General features: G+C 39.4%; 1 protein-coding gene across 19 annotated transcripts in view; it reads left to right on the top strand.

The window, feature by feature from the left end:
* The window catches only part of PTPRK (protein tyrosine phosphatase receptor type K), a 630,811-nt gene that overhangs the window by 469,144 nt on the left and 138,426 nt on the right, over positions 1 to 23,241 (top strand). For all 19 annotated transcript variants that reach the window (XM_053285989.1, XM_053285978.1, XM_053286049.1 and 16 more), the window contains exons 8-10: positions 2,966 to 3,268; positions 13,530 to 13,639; positions 16,539 to 16,740. In XM_053285989.1, the coding sequence (XP_053141964.1) occupies positions 2,966 to 3,268; positions 13,530 to 13,639; positions 16,539 to 16,740 (615 nt within the window). The remainder of the gene's footprint in view (positions 1 to 2,965; positions 3,269 to 13,529; positions 13,640 to 16,538; positions 16,741 to 23,241) is intronic.

Here is a 23,241-nt window from a genome sequence, read left to right as displayed (position 1 = left end):
CAATCAAATTGTCCTGAGCTTGTTTCTGGGGAAATTGTATGTATGAATAAGATGTGCTTTTCAGTGGCTTCACTGCTCAGAGTATATGCTTTTGGGTGTGCTCTACTATCATCACAAATATATGTATACTGCTTTTCAACAAAAGTTCTCAAAGCAGTTCACACAGAAAAATAAATAAAGATGACTCCCTTTCCCAAAAAGTCCCACAATCTAAAAAGAACTATAAGGTAGACACTAGCAGCAACCACTGGAAGGATGCTGTACTGGGATTGGATAAGGGCTATCATGCCCCACTGGGCTTATGAGAAGCAAACTTAGACTGAGGTTCTAAGTATGTTTACTTTGACATCAGTACTGTTGTAATGAATTCAGGGGCGTAGCAAGGTTGGAGGGGGCCCAGAAACAAGATTTTAAAATGTGCCCCTCACTGATACACACACACAAACACACTTCACAATATATCATGCACTCACACTCACATCCCCATTCTGAATACAGTGAATATCTAGTTCACATTGAATCTAGTTTTTTAACTCTCTGCTCCTGCCGACCTCCAAGAGACTCAACATAATTCATAGGGGTTGCAACATGGGCGGGTGGGGAGTCATGTGATGTGCCTCTGGGGGGCCCCAAGACGACTGCCTCCCCTTGCCTAATGGTAGTTATGCCCCTGAATGAATTGAATGTCCTTTCCAGAAATTGACTAAATATTAAGATGTATCCTTGATTTAGAAACATATTAATAAACAATCACAAATTTGCAAAAGAGATGTGGAAAACTGCTGAATAATTAATTACATGCAGTCCTGATCTTATAAACTATGATATAGCCATAAATAGGTAGTTTCTAACTTAATAATGAGAGCTTCTTTTTAGTTCCTGGGGCACAGATGATAGTACATTACAATAGGATAGGCATTCCTTGAATTTAATTAAAGTTTTGATTAGAGGGTAAAAGAATAAGCTTATGAGTCTCTGTGAAGATGAGAATAATAAAGCAATACCTTGATGCCTTTTGAAAGCATAGCCTGCATAGGACCCCTTAGCTGGAATTAAATCACAAGAGACACAGCTAGTGTTCTATAGGGCAGAGAAGCCCTGAATAGTAATAGCCAGGGCTTGTTAGTTCTCCTGTTTTGAATGAAATTATTCTTAATGAGATGCAATTAAGTTTTTGGAATTTACTAAACAATCTAGCAACCTCATATCTGGAAACATAATTATTAGGAGATTACTTTCTGCTGAGGCTTTACAGATGGAGGCTTTGTGGTACAGCAGTTTAAAACAATTGAACCTGATCTCCAGAGACCCTGTTATGAATGTTGCTCTGAGAAGAGAGCAAAATTGCATTTTAAAGCATCGTTTCAGTAGCAGTGGGACAGTTGGCTGAGTTTACCAAAGCTGTTGAGAGCTGCTGCAGACTTTAATTACCATCTCTGTTTTAATAGAAGTTGGTTAGTCTCTGCCAATGGTAAATATGGTGGAGAAAAATCTTGACTTGTCTCTTTCTTTTTCCTTGTTCTCTTTCTGGCAGGATAACTTGAATGTGCCTTCTGATATCATTGCACATTTGTTACATCTCAAGGACCTTAAAATATTTTCCACCAAGATTAACAGTGGCCTAACTTAGTGTCTAGTGTAATGCAGCTGTGACTGAGTACCTGGAAGATTTACTTATTCCCTTGATCTCCTCATCATCCTCCAAAAGCCAAAGCTACCTTGCTTTAACCAATTAATAGTTAATGTACAAAAGATAAAATCCAAGTAGAAATTGGTCATCATGAACAGTAAAAATATTAACCCATCTGTGGTCTTTTAATTCAGAAGAGCACATGTATCTGACAATATATATAAATGTATGCACAGATTAAGGCTGGGGGATGGTTTGCATTGTCTTGTAAACTGTATGCGTGAACACATTTAATGGCTCCCCCATTTGGCTATGCCATCTGTGTTTGCTTAGTAAAGATTTTTGGTTTGGTAAATTACTGTTGTTAAAGACATTGGAAGCTTATGAATAAAAGGAAGCATTTTGCTTATGGGTCATGTGTTAATATCCTTGAATCTAGTAGAGATAGGAAAGATGATGTTTAAGTATACAACCATCGCTTACTGTAGTAAATAAATATACTGACAGTGCAGAAATATTTCCTTGGTGTCTTTAGAGTGAATCTTTATAATGTGTAGTCATGGTCGTGACTTTCATTGTGCAATCATTTTAATTAAGTCAGACTATAAAGTTAGTCTTGCATGAGGAATGAATACACTGGAGATATGGTGATAGATTGATGGCTTCCTACAGTTATACTGGTGTTTTGCTGGACAGAGATCTGTGTACATGTTATCAGTTAAGCTTGGGTGATGGTGCACACATTTACCAGCTAAGATATCTGTTTGGGGGTCAGGAAAGAACGTGATGTTTTATATTTAAAAATGATTCTTGTAGCATTTCTCAGCTTCTGTTGTAGATGAATAACATCATTACTCAAATAATAAATTTTAATTAATATCTGTATCATCTGGGTTACTACTAGTTTAGTAGAGCAATTAGTGTAATTAGTAAACAGCATTGCTTGGTGGCATGATGAATCACAGTGCAGAGCATGTTGACTCTTCACCGGGATGATATATTATCCAATTTACTCAAATTTAATGCGAGCCCAAGGAAACTGCAAAACACAATGAAGCGCAGCAACAGCTGTGGTGGTCTTTGGTTGTTCTTGTTGAATTATCTGCCTGCATTTTCAGTTGTGTATTTTGACTAATTCAATCAGCTAATGAAATACTTTATTTTCAACTTTTGTAAATGCTGATTTTTGAACAAACAGAGAAAAGGAAGCATTCTTAAGGAGGGCCTGGCCAGGGGGGAGAGTGGTATGTCCGATTGATAAGTCAGGGATCTCCATATCTTGTTTGAAAAAAAAGTTTCTGTTATTTTGTCTTGATTATACATTGTGTTTTTTAGAGCCTATGAGAACACCAAAAACTTTGAAGATTGCTGAGATTCAGGCACGACGTATTGCTGTGGATTGGGAATCCCTAGGTTACAACATTACTCGCTGCCATACATTTAATGTCACTATTTGCTACCATTACTTCCATGGTCATAATGAAAGCAAGGCCGACTGCTTGGATATGGACCCCAAAGCGCCTCAGCATGTTGTGAATCATCTGCCTCCTTACACAAATGTGAGCCTCAAAATGATCCTTACTAATCCTGAAGGACGAAAAGAGAGTGAAGAGACTATTATCCAAACAGATGAAGATGGTATGTTCAAACTCTTCTCATTAACTTCTCAATGTTCCTTAACTGGAAAAGTTAGTGGTGAAGGGAATAGTTCACTGTGTTGCTATTTTTCCTTATTAACCATTACTTATTTTTCATTAGCCTGTGATGGCTGTATATTTTTAAAAACAGCCCTTTGTTTATCATCCTGAGGGACCTAAAAATAATTGATAGACATGATAACACATTACAGTGTAAAAATGTTAGGTTTGCTTTGTTAGGTTTGCTAGGTTTTCTCCTAAACTCACTTTGATTATTTTTGAAGTAAATTAGAGATCACATGCAACTGGAACAGAAAAGATGTGCATAATAGAAGAGGGGCAGGATAAGGTTGCATGTGATCCTGTGGTCTGTTCGATTAAAGATGATTCCAGCATTACATCTGAACCACAGACCTAAGTAATTTCATATATTATAGAGAAACAATATTCTATGAAAAAATGCTTTTCATTGCTTATGTCTGTTTCAAACATCTCTTAGAATTCAGGGTAGATTCAATAAATTCTTTTTTGCAGTGGTGTGTTCTTCCAGATCCCTAAGTAATTAAATCTGTGTATATTGAGATTGCTGCATTAAAACATCCTTTATTTAATTCCACTAGCAAGATAACATTATTTACCTTATTTGAGAGAAAATAAATGACACTTTAGATGTTTACAGAGCTCTTTAGTGATTATCCTTTATGAATCTTAATTTTAAGCAAATTAAAATAGCATTAGATGAAGTTCTTAATTAGATTGAAATTATAATATGTAGATGTAGCTTAATGTATGTGTGGTTTAGTTTGTGACTAACTGCATATTCAAAATGAAAGAAGAGAATTTAAAAATATGTACATTTTAATTGGCTTGTACACAATTTTCATTTTGGTCCCAATACTGTCCAAAGCACAATTAAGACTGCCATAATAAAGGACAACAAATGTGTTAGAATACACTAGACCAGTGTTTCTCAATGTTTTTGGAGTCATAGACCGGTACATTATTCATGTGCAGTTTCCTGGACCAGCAGTTAGTAAGGGGGTCACCCTTATCGCCACCCTCACCCCCAGCCCCAGGCACCCCACAAAAAAGCAATTCCGGGCAACTCTCTGGAACTCATTCCCAGGCAGCCCTTGATGCTGAATAATGTTCAATTTGGACCAGTGATTGAGAAGCACTGCACTAGATGCCTTTGACTGAAATCAATGCAAAAACCATTGAATGCATGGGAGAGCCATAATGCACAGGAGGTGCTCAATTGAAATTAATAGCTGTCTGGAGAAGAGATACAAGATACATAAGTTGTCAATTATGATATGACACCACACCAGGTTTAAGGAAGACTTTTGGAGTAGCTTCCCCTAGTAAGAGAGAGAAACATAATGAAATGAGTACAAAAGTAATAGCAACCAGCAGCCTCAGCATGAAACAATAACATCTTGTCTAAAACCTCATAAGAGCAAAAAGGTGTAAGGAAACAAAAAATCTTCTCCTGGTACTGAAATGACATCAGATTTGGGTCCTGGCAGGGCAAGCCTTGCTAGGGAGAACATTCTATAAGCAAGACATATTTACCAAAGCAAAAAAATAAAGATACACCCTCTATGCCCAATTATCACCCTTCAGACTTCCAAAGGGTGAGGAAGGAAGTTGGAGAAGGATGTCTAGTAACACTTGGGCACATTTGTGCAGAAGAAACTCTCATTCTTATAGCCTGATCTCAAGCAGAAACCATCACTTTAAACTGTAGTTGGAACTGGACTGGAAACCAATGTAATTATTTCAAGACTATTCTATATGCCCAGGCCTCATAGTAATCTAACTGCTGTAGTTTGTGTCAGCTGAAGTTTCCAAGTACTATATCCTTCAAAGGCAATTCCATGTAAAATACATTACAATAGTCTTAAACAAGATATTACCAAAAGATGCTGTGAACCGGGCGGGCCTTGCCTAATGAGGCGGCCCCAAGCCCGGCTCCCAGTGGGCACCTCCAACCATGTGTGCCCTGGCCCAGAGTGGAGGGGCATCCATTTGCGTCCCGCCTTCTCCAAAGGCCAGGCACAACCGTGCCTCCCCGTCATGTTGCTGTCTTGTTAAGGGGGAAAGCAGCAGTCTCCATAAAACAAAGACTGTGGATTCAAAACAATATCTTTGAATCAATAAATCTGGCAATCTCCAGTTATGTGACCAAACTTTAAGAAGTTATCACTAATGTTTGAGTAGTGTGTTTTGCTCTTTAGAATGCCTCTGATATTTTTTTAGCTCAGTCTTTCCTCCGAGCTTAAGGGCTAAAATGGATGACAGGAGATTAGATTCATCTCTTTAGACAGTAGGCATATGAGATATTTTAGAATGAACATGGTGTAGGGGAGGATGGCAGTCCAACCCCTCTCATCAGAGTAAAACTAGTATAGTGAGAACAGTATAGACAAGCAGGCGGTCTGGAGACACTTGTTTAAGTTAGAAGAAGACAAGAAGTTATTTAGAAGTTACTTCCAAAATAGGAAAGCCTGCAACCTATTCTAGCTGAGGTTTCCGAGGGAAAAGGAAGGGAAAGTCTAACCAACAACTATCTCTGGGAGAGACTACTGAAAGACTAACTGGGAGAACAAAGAGGGAAGGAGTCCTGCACTCTCTATCTATGCTCCTAAAGCCCCTAGTGGTCATTAGGAGAGATTTCTCCAGAGAGGCGATGCTGCTATTGTCCCAGCTCCAACACATCCATATATGGAACTGAAAATACACTAATCTTATCCTAATTTTGTTCATCTATGTTCCCATTTTTAGCCTACTTTCCAGTAGGCTTATAAGATCACCGGGCATTCTCTGTGTATGTCTCTGTGTGCCCATCCATATGTCCCCCTCCATCAACTTTGCAATGCCTGGACCAGAACCAAATCAGATTTAGTTGTAGGGACACATAGGGACACCTCAACGGCATAGTTGTGATGATGTCATCCACCCAGATCCAAGATGGCGGACGCATAACTGTTTGAGGCGCATTTGGGCTAACTTGTGAACCACTTAACCAATTTGAACCAAATTTGCTACAGCTATAGGGACTCATAGGGACACCTCAGTGGCGTAGATTGTAACAGTGTCATCAACCCAATTCAAGATGGCAGACACATAAACCCTTGAGGCGCAAGTGCACTAATTTGTGGACAGTAACCAATTTGAACCGTACTACAGCTATATGGACACATAAGTCCATGCCTCAATGGTGTAGTTTGTGATGATGTCATCTACCCTGATCCAGGATGGTGGACGTGTGAACTTTTGGATTGATTTGTTCTATAATCAATTTGTTTGTTTTCTTGGCTGTCCATGGTATCCTCAAAAGTCTTCTCCAGCACCAAAGTTCAAAAGTGTCAATGCTTTTTGTATCTTGCTTCTTCTATCCAGCTTTCACATCCATAGAGTGTCATGGGGAAAAACATTGTCTGAACGATTCTAATCTTTGTAGATGTGGACACATTATGACATCGAAATATCCTTGCCAAGGCCTTCATTGCAATGCTACCAAGTGATAGTCTATCCTAAAAGGCAGAAGCTATCCACCACTTCAATTATTTATTTATTTGATTGATTGATTGATTGATTGTTTTTTATACCGCCCTTCTAAAGTGGCTCAGGGTGCTTTACAATTAAAACAATACCATTAAAACCAATAAAAGTTAAAACAGAAATATAAACAATGTAAAACATCAATTAACATCAATTGATAATGTCTTCATTATCAATTCTGAGGCTGGTTGCTGTACCTGTTGTCATTAGTTTAGTCTTCTTTACATTTAGTTGTAGTCTCATTTTTTCACTGTGCTCCTTGACTTTCATTACTAGAGCTTGCAAATCATCTGCATTCTCAGCTATCAGAGTGATGTCATCCACGTAGCGCAGGTTATTGATGTTCCTTCTTCCAACTTTAAAATCACTCTCATCTTCTTCCAATCCAGATTTTCTCAGTATATGTTCAGCATATAAGTTGAATAAATACGGAGAAGGTATACAGGCTTGTCCTACTCCTTTGCCGATCTGGAACGAGTCTGTTTCACCATGTTCCACCTGGACTGTGGCTTCCTGTCCTGTGTATAGGTTTCTCATGAGAACAACAAGATGTTCTGGGACACCCATTTTCTAAGGATATTCCACAACTTGACATGGTCAATGCAATTGAAGGCTTTTCTGTAGTCAATAAAGCACATATTGACTTATTTCTGGTATTCTTTGGCTTTCTCAATTATCCAGCATGCATCTGCAATCATGTCTCTGGTTGCTTGGCCTTTTCTGAAACCAGCTTGAACATCCGGCATTTCCCTTTCCACATAGGGCTCTAATCTGCAGTGGAGGATCCTGAGCATTATTTTGCTGGCATGTGAAATTAAGGATGTTGTGCAATGGTTTGTGCAATCTGTTGTCTCCTTTCTTTGGTATGGGTATGTAGACTGATCTCTTCCAATCTGTTGGCCACTGTATCATTCTGTAGATTTGCTGGCATAGTTTGGTCAGAGCCTTGACTGATTCTTCTTCTGTTGCCTGCCATATTTCTGTAGCTACTCCATCAATTCCTGTAGCCTTCTGACTTGGTAATGACTGGAGTGCTGATCTCACTTCATTGTTCCGTACTAGATGTTCTTGCAAGTAGGGAATATCTTCTAGAATATCTTGGATGTTGACACCCGTGCTGTACAGATTTTTAGTATATTCCTTCCATATCTGTTTGATCTTCTCTGAATCAGTTACTATCCATCCTTTGGCATCCCTTAACATACCAATTCGAGGTTGGAACCTCCCTCTGAGTTCAGAGATCTTTTGGAAAACTTGTCTTGTTTTTCCGTGTCTATTTCCATCCTCAAGGGCTTTACAGATGTCATTGTGGAATTGTTCCTAGTCTCTTCTAACAGCTTTCTGAAATTCCCTATTAAGTTCCTTCCTGAGGTCTTTCTTGACTTTGGCTTCTCACCTCTTCTTGGCAATTTCCACTGTCTGTTCTGACATCCATTTTGCTTTCTTCTGTTTCTTGGTCTTTGGCAGTCTCTTTTCACATCCATCCTTAACAGCCTCTTTGATTTCATTCCACAATTCCTCTGGTTTCCTCTCAATGAGATTCAGAACTTCAAAGCAGTTCTTGGTGTTCTTCTTGAAAATGGTGGGTACATTCTAAAGATCATATCGTGGAAGCTGGACAGCTTTGTTTTTCCGCTTTAGCTTGACTTGGAACTTGCTCGTGAGCAGTTCATGATCTGTTCCACAATCAGGCCCCGGCCATGTAACTTTGCTCTTATAACTGAGCTCCTCCACCTCCTTGCACCAATAATGTAATCAATTTGATTTCTTTGTACTCCATCTGGTGATGTCCATGTGTATAGGCGCCGCTTTGGTTGTTTGAAGAGTTTGTTAGTAATGAAGAGGTCATTGGCTTGGCAGAAACTAATAAGTCATTCTTCATTTCTGTTTCCTAGGCCATATAGGTCAACTGTGTTTTCCTCCTTACTTTTTCCAGCTTTGGCATTCCAGCCTCCAGTTACTAGCATCACATCTTGCTTGCATGTTCTGTCAATTTCAGACTTAACCTGAGCATAAAACTAATCAACTTCCTCTTCTTCTGCCTCAGTCATTGGGTCATAGACTTGAAGAACTGTCATGTTAAAGGGCTGTCCACCAAATCTAATTGATATCTGTTGGTCACTGACCACATTGTACCCAAGTACTGTCATTGCTATATCCTTTCCGACTATGAAAGCAACACCGTTCCTCCTTTGGTTTTCCTGTCCTGAGTAGTAAATGGTATTATTTTCTGACTGAAAGTGTCCCATTCCAGTCCATTTTAATTCACTGATGCCCAAGATGTCAATCTGTCGTTGATTCATTTCATCTTTCACTGTGTCGAGCTTTCCCATATTCATGCTTTCTTTCATCATACTTCTTACGTTCCACATTCCCATTGTAATTCAGTCTTTGCAGCTTCGGATTTTCTTTTCCTGCAGGGCAACTTCAGCTGCTAGACATCTAAAAGGCTTTGGTCTAAGTGCGCCATAAACACCATCAGTACTCTGAGAGATCCTCAGCTCTTCCTCAGTAGCATGTTGAGTGCCATATGACCTGAGGGGCCCATCATCCGACACTATATCGACAATCATTCTATTTTGTCTATCCATGTGGTTTTCTTGGTAAAATACAGGAGTGGTTTACCATTGCCTTCTCCCATGCAGTATGAAATGATGCCTTTGTCGTTGTCATAGAAGTGATCATCTGCCTCCAGCTGCCCAATATAGGTGCTTGCTTGCTTTAGCTGGACAGCTGCGATGACCTTCATGCTTTAGGTGACCCTACTGGGAGTATACCTCCTGGCGTACTTTGCTCATCCCTCCCAGAAACACCTTTAAACTGCAAAAGTTCAAAAAATTGTGATCTAGATCCTTACAAACAAAAATGTAAATACCAATATGAAGTTATATTTGCTTGCATAGTTAGTTTTCAAAGACCAGCCAGTAGCTCCATACTTTCAGATGTTATTCTTCCATACAGTTTCTGTAGCCAGGCTCTAAAAGATGCTTGCATTAACTGCTCTACTCTCTTGGACTGGATCATACGTTTGAAGGACTAACAGGCGTTCTTGAATTTGCAATATTTACAAGTCTGGTTTCCAGCTAAACCAATCTAAACCATTTCCATCCTGTTCACTATTTAGAAGAGAAGGGTTGATCTCCACAAACAGTCCTTTCAACTGATAGCAGGAAACACCCAACAGAGGGGCGGGGGGGGGGGCGGGGGGAGAAACCAAAGGAACCAAGGCTTATCCTAAACTGCAGTGCCAATTCTGTCCCTTCATCTACTCTGGCAGCACTATTACTGGACCTAATATTATCCGCCATACAGTTGAGAGGTCATTTACCTGCTCATCTAGGAATGTCATCGACTGCCAGCAGTGCTCTTCAGTGATTTACATTGACCAAATAGGACAGTTCTTCCAAGACAGATAAATGAATAGAATAGAATCAGCACTTTAAAAATGAAACATATGGAAACCTACTGGGAGAAAGCACAATGTTCCTAACAATTTAGTCAATAACTTAAATAGGAAAATAATTGATAAGCAGCACAATTAGTACACAGTAAGACATACAGTTGTTATCATCTGAAAATGGATGGAAGGAGAGTTTCTTACTTCAGACATCCAGACTAATGTTGTGTGGGACTCTGAAGATTGAAAAACATATTTTTGGAAGGCACAGTGAACTGCAGAAGGAAATAGTTTTGTATTTTCTTCACAGCTCAAGGAATTTAGTGTTTTACATACTCATTACGTTTAGTTCTTATCTTAACTTGGTTTATTCTTAACCCAAGCATTAATTAAATATGGCATAATCATTCCAGTGCACATCAACTTAAAAAGTGAGTTCCTGCCTATAATCTCAAGTCTTATATTTTGACACATGTGCCCCATTATCTTTTGTATCTGTATTTAAGCAGAGACTGAAGATCTCAAACTTCCACAGAAATCCCCAGGATCTCAGTCTCATCTGCACCCCAAAATTATGCAGCTTCAAAAGTCGACTCTCATTTTAATCAAACACACACACACCAGTATGAAATGTGGTTCAGAGAACCAGAGGTGGCGTGTAATCTGGCCAAATTTCAAATCCAAATAAAATACTGATTTATAGCAGTGCCTTACATTTGTTTACAAAAGACTTCTCAGGCTGTTTCAAACTTTTTCATTGTTGTTGAACTAAATTGCCTTTATTTTTTCTCTATTTAGATTATTTCAAAAATTATAGGATATCACATGGATCTCATCCTCCCTTGCTGCATATATATTGTTTTGTGCTTGTGGAAGGGAAAACTTTTGAAAGTGCTTGTCTGAACTAGAATGATGGCTTAGGATGTTCATTTCAGGGAATAAAACAGTTGGTTACTCAAACTCTCCCCTACTGTGAGGGAATAGAATGTTGTCAAAGTAAAACCTTATGCAAGCAGGCTGGAGGTTGGGAAAAGGTGTTGAGATATCCTTAGGGAGCTAAATAACAGGGAACCCAGAGACTGAAAGAAAAATACAAAGCAGGAAACAGACTAAGAAAGATGAACTAGCATGAAGGGAAGTGTATAAAGGGGCTGAGGAAAGGAGCAGTAAAGGCAGATAATTGAAAAAGGCTGATTGGAAAAGGGGAACTAAAAATCTTCACAGCACTTCAGTTCAGAAGAGAGACTTGGAGGAGTGCTAAGGAGATGCTAAGATGCTGTCTGCTGGAAATGGGACAAAGTAGGTTTTGGCTTGAACGCATGTGAACCTGATTGCTGGTTGAGACATGGTTGCTCCAGATCTGTAGAGAAATTGGGACTAAGGCAAAATTGTATGAGTAAGGAGAGGGCTGTAAATTATTGGCTGGGAGAGAGAGCCAATAGAGGTATAGCATTCTCAGAGTCTAGCCCTGGCAGAAGAATTCTGCAAGTTATGACTACTTCTGTCACTGCAGCATCAGATTTTGTCAAATTCAAGTGGACAATAGGGGGAAAGAAGTAGTGATTGGTAGTGGGGCTAAATCTTACATACTGATTGAAAGTAACAAGCCAGTCCTTTGGTTGCTGGAGTCTATTTCCACTGTTTTTGTGACTTGCCAACCCTTATATCCAGCCTCAAAGTACCTTAGTAGCAAGTCAACTTTCAGGCTTAAATGCCTTTTTTTGTAATGAATATTCAATCCTTGTACATAATCATGTTCATTTGCTAGGCACATTTCAGTACACTCTGTCATGGATGCATCCAACTGCCAAAAGAAGTCTATCACCTGGGCCAGGCTCTGTGCAATACATGCTTCAGTTGAGCTGTAGACAAGAGAAACCACAGAGCATTTCCATAGGAAATAGAATGATGCCTAGAGCATATCATCATGTGCCACAAAACAGCACAGAGGGGCTGTCAAGGCACATCAGCTGTCATCTAATCTAGAATTGTTGTCAGGATTGTGAAGCAAAGAGCAGCAGTCTTCAGATGACTGATGGATAAATATATTATATAGAAGCGAGTGCTTTGAATCTCATCTATGCACCTATGGATGCTTTATAGTATGAATTTATTTTTAATTCATCAAATTAAATTGTTTGCCCTGAGGGCAGCTTATTATTTATGGTTTCATACAGTCTGAAATAAATCTGACACTTGTAATGGACCTCTTGCTCCCTCCTAATGCTGCTGACACACTGCATGATATTTCCTTTGATCGGATGGCTTTAATTTAGTTCTGACCATTACAAAATTGTGATATGTTTTGAAAATAAATCTCCAGGAAATGTCACATGTGAAACTCATTGCATTTTGGATTAAAGCATGGGAAAACAAATTAAAAAGGCTAGACAGATATGGGTTTGGATGTTTAAATAGAAGCAACTTGTTTGAGTGTCAGGTCTTTCTCAGTTTTCCTTTTTTTTCTTTATTCTTCTTGGTTTGCTCACACACCATTTTCAAAAGTGTATGCCCTCTCCAGATGAACTCCTGATTTTGTGTGTGTGTGATCTTTCAATATACTCATATTTGCTAATAAGCATACACAGGTACTGAAGGTCAACATTTAGACATTTATAAAATTTCAAATCAATAAAATCAACATACAATATAAATCACAGACTAGTTAAGATTAAAAGATTTGATTTTGCAATAGCTTAGTTCCACTGAAGGTACTCAGTGTTTTAATTGGTTTGAATTGTAAAATAAACAGTATAATATATGGAGAACACAAGGAGGCTCTCATTAGGAATTTAAGTGTCCAGAATGTTTAGGAGAGCAGAATCTTTTTACTAAACTTGATAGCCTAAAATGTCATACTGGAGTGCTGACTTGGTTCAAGGACTGGTATATTACTAAAAGGTGATAAATGTTAAACTAGCTATAGACACCTGCCAAAACAGTTGGTATAGCACCTGTTTCTGTTTGAGATACCCCAGTATATCTTTTGATTGAATGAATGCCAAACCCATTTTCATGCCATCCCAAATGATGCAATATAGAAGCTGAGAGTTCCACCCTTTGTGTTCATGGTCAAGAATGGGAATTGATGGTGCAAGACTCACCATCAAGTGTCTGCCCATATTTTGCATTATCTTTTGATATGTTTCTAAACCAAATAGTCATTAACTTGACAGGACTGCATTTGAAGAGCAGATTGTTTCTCACACACCATCAATCATCATCATCATCATCATTATTATTATTATTTTATTTGTTTTAAATTGATTGGTTGGTTGGTTTATTGATTGATTTGCAGTGCCTGGTCCTGTACCTGTGAAATCACTAAAGGGAACTCCTTTTGAAGACAAGATCTTCCTAAACTGGAAAGAACCTATGGATCCAAATGGTATCATCACACAGTATGAGGTATTAAAAAGAACAATTGGGCAGAACAAGATGGATGTAGTGGTTTCTTTATTTTTGTCTAAGGCTCTCACTATGGCAGATTGATCTTCAGCGCAGTGGGCTAACACATGTACACCTTAAGGACAGGCTTTTTTTTTTTCCTTCTGGTAGATTTCCCGGAACTTTCTGCTCTGTCCCAATTTTTACTGGCACTAGTGAATCTCTTGTATTGCCAAATATATTGAAAGTTGTACCATTATAGTCCTCATCTCGGGGAACATGCCCAAAATGAGACATGAAGAATCAGTGCACTCTATTTTCTCCCTGTCACGGTAGAAATGACAGATGATCCAAGCTTATCCTTTTGGTTGAAGCTCAGTTGAGGAGAGCTGGTCTTATGGTAGCAAGCATGACTTGTCCCCTTAAGCTAAGCAGGGTCCGCCCTGGTTGCATATGAAAGGGAGACTAGAAGTGTGAGCACTGTAAGAGATTCCCCTCAGGGGATGGAGCTGCTCTGGGAAGAGCAAAAGGTTTCAAGTTCCCTCCCTGGCTTCTCCAAGATAGGGTTGAGAGAGATTCCTGCCTGCAACCTTGGAAAAGCTGCTGCAAGTCTGAAGACAATACTGAGCTAGATGGACCAATGGTCTAACTCAGTATATGGCAGCTTCCTATGTTCCTATGTTAATTTATACCTCCAAATGTAATAATAGCTAGTCTTTATTTTCTTAAATAGTAACTATTTGTCTCTACAGAAAAATATATATATCACTACCTGAAAGGAAGCTCAGTACTGACTTATCAAGTAATCGGTTTCCAAGCCCCCTTCCCATTTCCATCCAATGGTTGCCCTATGAACCTGGATTTACTATGAGTTAATAACATGAAAACATTTTTTCTGAATTTGATTTGATTAAATTACTCTGTAACTATAATAATTAAACATTCAGAATTCTGTCTGAAATCACACAAATGCTACAGACTTGCTCTTGCCAAGATACTGCTATGGTGTGCTTGTGATAAATGATGAAATCCAAGGCTTTAAATGTACAACTCTGATTTAGTTCTGATAACATTAATATACAGCCTTCCTCAATCATGATTTAATGAAGCTCTGTCCAGTGAAGGCTACAAGTATTATATATGAGCATTAATAGAAATCTGACATTTCTAGACTTCAAGGTAACACTTTGTTTCCTTTTTCACGAAACGTCTAATGCAAATGTTGGGAATTTGAAAACATTCAATGGTTGATGTATGAGTCCTTGGGGAAAGAAGGAAAAACAATAATTTTGCGTCCAATTTCCTGTGCATCTATCATTTTCTGAACTGGGCATTCTTAACAATACCGGTTTTCTACTTAAACAAACAAATTAAATGCCCAAGGGGAGCACATAAATGTCTCAGTAACCATGTTTACATGACTTAGCATATACTAAGTTCTACTTCTATTAAGGCTTTACATTTTTCAATTTCCAATAGATATATTTAACTATACTAATCTGGAAGCTTGTTGTTGGGTTTGAATATACATAAATAGCATTGCTTGACATGTAAATAATATTTTTAACAGAAAAAGAGGAATTACAGAAATATGCAATCCATCTCTTTCTGTTAAGATTCTTACTTGTTAAATACAATGCTTACTGCCACCTCATGGAAAACTAAAAATGACGTAGGAGCAAGCATGAATTGTCCCCTTTGCTACTCAGGGTCTGCCTAGTTTGCATTTGAATGGGAGACTACATGTGTACGCACTGTAAGATATTTCCCTTAGAGAATGGGACTGCTCTGGGAAGAGCATTTGCATGCAGAAGGTTCCAAGTTCCCTCCCTTGTATCTCCAGATAGGGCTGAGAGAGACTCTTGCCTGTAACCTTGGAGAAGTCACTACCAGTCTGTGTAGACAATACTGAGCTGGATGGCCCAATGGTCTGACTCAGTAGAAGGCAGCTTCCTATGTTCTTATGTACAAAGGTCAGAGCAGGCCTGCACAACTTGTGAAACACCAGACATATATGGTGATCCACAGGCTTGATACACTTTCTGGTGTGGCTGTCTGCCTGGGATTGCAAAAACAAGGAAACTCTCTGCTACCTGACAAACCCACAGTATAATGCTGGTGGTCTTCATTCAGCTTGTTGGTTTATTTGCTATAAGTTTAGTTAGAGTTATCTAACTTTGGTTAGATAAAAGGGTATTGCAGTGGTTAGGATGTATCTGTGAAACAAGTCATTGGCCAACATTCTAACTAAAGCTGCATGCATGTAGCAAAAGAATGTATGGCTGCTTTCTGATGTGCAGGTGCTCACATGCACTTGGGGGTTGATTTTTGCCTATCTCACCTTTCCCCAGAAGCATTCAGAGGGTTGTGCACCCTAAGCGCATGTGAATATCACAGTGATAGTATCTGTGCTTCTGAACATTGGTATTCACATGCACTTAGGGTACACAACCCTCTGTCCTTGTTTAGCACAGGACACATTACACTCTCCAAGTCATTCTTCATAATGGGAAACAATTATATTACATATAGCCTTCACTGGATAGTGCTGTATTAACTCAGATCCTGGCAAATACTGTATGCTGACTAAAGCTGCATCTGTGCAGCAAAAGCATGTACTTTGACAGTGGTCGTATCTGTGCTTCTGAACATTACATGCCTTTGCTGCACGCATGCAGCTTTAGTCAGCATACAGTATTTGCTAGGATCAGAGTTAATACAGCCCTATCCAGTGAAGGCTATGGGTAATATAATTGTTTCCCATTATGAAGAATGACTTGGAAAGTGTAATGTGTCCTGTGCTAAACAAGGGTTTAAAACAAAAATGACTACCCTAATCTAATAGTCTAACTGGTTAACTGGAAAAATTTTGCTTATGCCTCTTGAGAATTGTGCTAAAACTCTGCAATGATTTCCACAGGTCAGTTACAGCAGTATAAGATCATTTGATCCTGCAGTTCCAGTGGCTGGGCCTGCTCAAACTGTGTCAAAGCTATGGAACAGTACACATCATGTCTTTTCTTATCTACACCCTGGGACTACCTATCAGTTTTATATACGGGCCAGCACAGTCAAAGGCTTTGGACCAGCTACAGCAATCAACGTAACCACCAATATCTCAGGTAATGACAAACTTAAAACAAATAAGACAAATAAGAGCTTTACTGCATTGAACTTGCTTTTGTGTGAATAGTTTCTTCTTACATTTGTGGATTACTGGAAAATAAATTGACTGCAACTGAGGGAGGATAAAAAATACATGGGATCAGATTTACATTAACAGAGAGGGGCTGCACCCAGTGTTTTTGCTTATGGATACACACACACTTCAATAGGCAATGGTGTGTGCAGTTTGAAACCCACGTTGAGTGGTCTGGATTATTTTGCAGCCTTGTAAAAGGTTACCCAATTCCTCTGTACAATTATAAACAATTATAGTTATGCAGCATTTGCTTTTTATTGGATTGAAGCCCAGTGTTCATTCATTTTACTGAAGACACTGTGGTAATTGGTGTTAAAATACAAAAGTAGATGATAGAAAATACAAAAATAGATAAACAATTTGTCTCTAATTTTAGAATGTAATTTTGTATTAAGCCTTTACTGTGTAAGCAATTATTTGTGTACCACATCGAATAAGTAAACTTCTCCTGGGCTCCTTGGAGGAAGAGCGGGATATCAATGTAATAATGATGAGTGATGATGATGATTTACTCACAGTTCCTCCCTAGTTTAGAAGTAAGTTCTGGGCCTCTTTGGAAACCCAGCTTTCTAGAGCTACTAGAAGTGTGTGTTGGTGCAGCAGAAATAAATGCACTGTGCTCTTTTCTTTATTACATCTGTAGTTGTTTCTCAGTGTCATCATCTTCAGGGCTGAAATGATCCACATTTTGTGTTTTTAGTTTGGGTCAGCCAGCCTGCTACACATTTTTAAAGAAGTTGAAGTATTTAGCTCCAGTTACAATAAATTTTAACTTTTGAGGAACTACATCCAATCCTCATAAAATGTTATGGTTTTTCTTCTCCTACAACATGCTATGAATTTTTGACAGGATTCTTGTGTTACATAAATATATTTTAAGTCAATAGAAACTTTAAAAAGAGGGGTGAAGGAATCAGAATGACCTTTTCTTCACCAGTTGTTTGATCCCAGAAATAAGGAACCATGAAAGTATTTCATACCTTGTTGGGAAGAAACAATATGGTGTATTGCAGGGCTGCTCAGCTTCAGCCCTCCTACAGATGTTGGGCTGCAATTCCCATAATACCTGGCTATTGGCCACCATGGCTGTGGATTATGGGAGTTGTAGTCCAAAAACAGCTGGAGGGCCTAAGTTGAACAAGCCTGATGTATTGCATCACAGTATTGTGTGCCTAGTATCACTTATGAGACCTGTAGGAATTGTCACATATTCCAGTAATGAATCATGTTAAGTTTCCATCTGGTCCTAATCACAATGATATATATTTTCTTTTTTTCTGACATTATGCAGAGTCGGTTCATAATGTTACTGTAGACGAAAAATATCCTATGTAGGAAAATATAGGGGGGGGGGACAGGCACCAATTTCCTATTGGTTAGTTTGTAAACCACCCAGAGCCATTGGATTGGGCAGTGTAGAAATAAACAATAAACAAACAAACAAACAAACAAATGTTGGAATGCAAAGAATAGCCCTGCTTTTATCATCCAGCAGACTCTAGTGATACATGCTTATATATTTAAAAAAAACATGGGCTTAATTATCAGATTTACAGAGAGAAATAATTTGGGAAATATATATCCCAAGTCTTCTATTCTAAAGACCTGAAAAACTGTAAGTTGTTTACAGTGTGGCTGCAACTGCTGTGCTGATGTCTTTCATTTTGAGCCACCATATTACTATTGCTTTGCTGCACAATTTCATTCAGAAAGAATGTGTTCCATCACAGTCAGATCAGCTGAGTCTGCTCTCTTTTCTTCCCCAGTGTAGGAGGGTATCCATTCTAATGGGTTGTCATGCCTACTTGCTCCCTGTAGACAGGACTTCTGCAGAAATGAAAGTAGCCCCATGCTGCCTCTGTTAGGATCCACCCAGTTCTGGTCCTGCCTTGCTTCCGTGGACAGGACCTTGCAGAAGCTCCAGCTTTACTTCTTATTTCTTCTCTATTTTCTCCACTTTTAGCTCGTTCCTTGGAATTTGCTTTGTTGGCGCTCTTCTGTTTTTTCCCTAAAAAATAAACAAAACCTTAAGTTCTTCTTTCCCTTCTCCTTTCTCTGTGCAACATGCGGGGCCCTCCCCATCCCTCACCAAGGTCATGGAGCAGGGCCAAGATGTCTTCCACAACCAGGAGAGATCAAGATCCAAAAAACGGGACCACAACCAAATGGCCTGAAAGCAGACACGCACCCTGCCGTCAGAGGACCGCACGGCATGCCAAAAGTGAAAGCTGACTCGACAACAGTCTGCTCTTAATTCCTCCCCATCCTCCAGCACATGGGGAGAAGGTGCTCCACAACACACAGATGACCACATTCAGTTGCCGGTGGGCTCTCCTTCAACCTAGACACAGCCGCCACCCCATTTAGAGGCCTCTACAACTTTGCCAGTGCAAGGAGACTCCACCAATCCATGCAAGCTCCTCCACCACATGGAATCCAAGGAGCTGGCTGAACTGGTCCTGCTCGTGCAGCCTGTCTCTTCCAGGGCAGGAGAACCACATGGACCTTCAAACCATCCAGCAGAGCCCCCTTCTTCCAGTGACCAAGGCCCAGCTCAACTGCTCATCACAGAGGTTACAATACATCCCACCCTGCCACCTTCACCGGTAATTATGAATATCCCAGTGCCTGCTATGGTCCTAGATGCCCTACCGGCCATTCCTGGGAACACCCCACAGGGAAAAACACCAACAGCCCTTATTTGTCTCTGCTCCTCCCTCCTTACATGAGGAGCGCCTCTCACCAGATCTCTCCCAATGGATAAGGGACATTGTTTCCATTGAACAGTGGCATAGTGAAACCACAGGGACCTTGCTGTAAACTATCCAGCACCTGCACTGCCAGCTTCTAGTGTACCACTGGTGTTACCAGGGCCAATTGTGCCTTTAACCATCTTATTTCCTCCAAGTCTTCTCTGGCATCCCATCCGGACATCAAGCGATTCCTTACGGGAGCATTCAACATGGTTCTTCCATCAATCCATCGCTTTCCATCGTGGAATCTTAATAAGGTTCTTAATACTCTTACAATGCCTTCCCTTTGAGCCTCTTAGAACTGTGACACTCAAGTTATTGACCTACAAAAAACACCTTTGCATCTTTCAGCCAGACACAGTGGTTCTTAAAATAGACCCCACTTTGAGTCCTATAAACCCCGCCTTCTATCCTATTACATTCCACAGAAATCAGGATGTCATCTTCCCATCCTTCTGTCCCAGGTCTCAGTACCCAAAAGAGAAGCTGTGGCATACTCTGGACATTGAGAGAGCTCTGAAAATATATACTAAGTGCACGTTGATACTTGGCCAGATGGATTCCATGTTAATTTTCCTTTCATCCAGCTATGATGGGTTCGAAGCTGTCGGCCATTCTGGATCACTGGATTAAGGCATGTATAACTACTGTGTATGAATCCCTAGCACTTTATCCACCTCTCAAGATCACAATTCATTCTACAGGTGAAACTCGGAAAATTAGAATATCGTGCAAAAGTCCATTAATTTCAGTAATGCAAATTAAAAGGTGAAACTGATAAGTATAAGCATGCATATGTATTCAGTACTTGGTTTGGGCCCCTTTTGCAGCAATTACTGCCTCAATGCGGCGTGGCATGGATGCTATCAGCCTGTGGCACTGATGAGGTGTTATGGAAGACCAGGATGCTTCATTAGCGGCCTTCAGCTCTTCTGCATTGTTTGGTCTCATGTCTCTCATCCTTCTCTTGGCAATGCCCCATAGATTCTCACTGGGGTCAGGTCAGGCGAGTTTGCTGGCCAATCAAGCACAGTACACTGTATACTTTTCAGAGGTCCGATATTGTTCTATTCTACAATCCTTGTCTTCTTGGTTCCATGTAATATTCTAATTTTCTGGGATTGTGGATTTGGGGTTTTCATGAGCTGTATGCCATCCATGATCATCACAATTATAACAAATTAAGGCTTGACTTATCTCGCTTTGCATGTAATGCGTCTGTCTCATATATCAGTTTCACCTTTTAATTTGCATTACTGAAATTAATGGACTTTTGCACGATATTCTAATTTTCCGAGTTTCACCTGTATATGCAGTGTGGCAGCGTTGTTTGCATATACCCCCATCTCAGAGATCTACAGGGCTGCTACATAGACTACAGTTTTGCCATTCGTTAGGCAGTACAAACTTCACGCCTACCAGTCGGCTCTGGCAGCATATGGACAAACTGTACTCCAACCAGTAGTTGCTACATAGGCCTTCTATCTGTGCCATAAACCTTCCTGCTCAGAGACTTCTGCTTTGGTATGTCCCATTAGAAAGGATGCCCTCCTACACTGGAGGAGAAAGTAACATTGGTAGTACTTACCGTGAAGGTTCTTTCTCCCCTGTGTATGAGGGTATCTGACCGACCCTCGGTTTATGGGTGTGATCCACTTTGATTTTTTATTGATTCTGATTGGTTCTTAACCGTTTCTTTTTTCTTTTTGGAAATGCCATCTCTCTTTCGTTTCATTCTCTTATGCCTATGTTGTATGTTTTCCTTTCTGGAGTCTGTCTGTTTTTTTCTGTTTTTTTCCATATTTTCTTGCCATTGCTATGCTGCCTGCAGCCTGCAGACCTGATAATGTCACCAGACAGACCCAGAATTGGGTGGATGCTAACAGAGGAAGCATGGGGCTACTTTCATTTCTGCAGAAGTCCTGTCTACAGGGAACAAGTGGGCTTGACAACCCATTAGAATAAATAAAATAAATAAATACCCTCATACACTGGGGAGAAAGAACCTTCATGGTAAGTGCTACCAATGTTACTTTCTATGCCATCTGTGTGCCAGCCCATATAATGAAGGGAAGATGGCAGGAATTCTTGGTAGCTGCAGACAGTTGTGAACTCTGTCACTCTTTAAAGCTCACCAAACTCTGAACTGAGTATTTCTCTTAAGCAGTGACTTTATATGGTCCTGTTATTAATGACATTGTCACTTTTAATGACATGAAGTAGTTTCATATTCTAATATTGTATTTTATATCTTAATTGGGCTTTGGAATAGACTAAAGATTCAGCTTATATACATAAATTACATCCCACAATTTTCCTGTAAATATTTAATATTTGATGAGATTGCCAAGTAAATGTCCTTGTTTCCTTTTGTTGTCAATGTCTCTTGAAATCTCAACACTTATTTTGTGTAATACCTTTTGTATGCCAATGTCAGTACAAGAGCTCTTACTAGATATCAAATTTACTTAATGAAAACAGATTTTAGATGAAGCCTTTCATTAATTCTAAACCATGCAAACAGATAATGCACCCTTCATGTTTGTTTACTGACAGTGTAGTTATTTAATTACATGGCGACCTTCTTTGTCAGTTCCCCTTAATGCATAAGATTTCTAATAATCATGAGCTGTTCTATTTTCCCCTTTTAAAGAAACATGTAAAGTACTGTGACCTCAGTTCAGCAAAGTGAAACAGCTCCTGCTAACTTGGCAAAGAGGCACCTTTTAATGTGGTGATTCTCTTTTATTTTGCAGGGGGAGAGTAACTGGCCCTATTCACCCCCAGCACAGTACACCTCCAATGGCTGCTGCTGGTGTCTATCTTACGTTTCTTTTTAGATTGTGAGCCCTTTGGGGACAGGGATCCATCTTCTTATTTATTTATTTATTTATTTATTCAATCAATCAAAGTTTATGGCCAGCACAAGGGGGAAAAATACAATTAAAATATAAATAACAATTAAAAAGATAACAAATCAACAGTCTAACCCACCAACAATATTGTAACTGAAAGGTTATAGAGCAGCACTAGAATTATTAATTAAAAACTGATGCAATCTTCGAGCTGCCTCACAAAAGCCCGCCACTTTTCGAGTGATGAATGAAAGAATTGAGGATACACGGGCCAGAGAACAAAAACATATACAGGGTGGTATATATACCGTGTATAAGAGTCTATTCACACACACAACTTACATAAATGAAACAGACAAATTGCTAAAGAAATTATCTGTGTTCTAGACCCCAAAAAAGTGTAGCTGAAGGTCAATTATGTCCATGGTTCTATTACATGTAGACATATAGTCTTTCCAGATCTTTTCTCTTTTCTCTCGCTGGTTCTGTGTTCAAGTTGTTGCTCCAATTATTACTCACAATTCTTCCAGATCTTTTGTCTTTACAAGTTCTTATTCTGAAGGTCCATGTACAAATGTTGCTCCTTTTGATTGATGCTCCTTGTCTAAAAAAATACCCAACAGGTATCCTAGGTAATTTTATCCTGTTTCCTCCTGCTTGAACAGGACTTTATCAGGAGAAGTGAGCTGAATACATAATAACACATGTATCATTTTAAAATACCTTCAACAAATTACGTTAACTTAAAGGGTTAGAGATTTTTTTAGTAATTACTCACATTTATTTCTTCCAGAGTGACACTGCACCTACCAG

The sequence above is a fragment of the Hemicordylus capensis genome, chromosome 1 (assembly GCF_027244095.1).
Source record: "Hemicordylus capensis ecotype Gifberg chromosome 1, rHemCap1.1.pri, whole genome shotgun sequence".
Classification (NCBI taxonomy): Eukaryota; Metazoa; Chordata; class Lepidosauria; order Squamata; family Cordylidae; genus Hemicordylus; species Hemicordylus capensis.
This window is presented reverse-complemented; position numbering and strand designations above follow the sequence as displayed.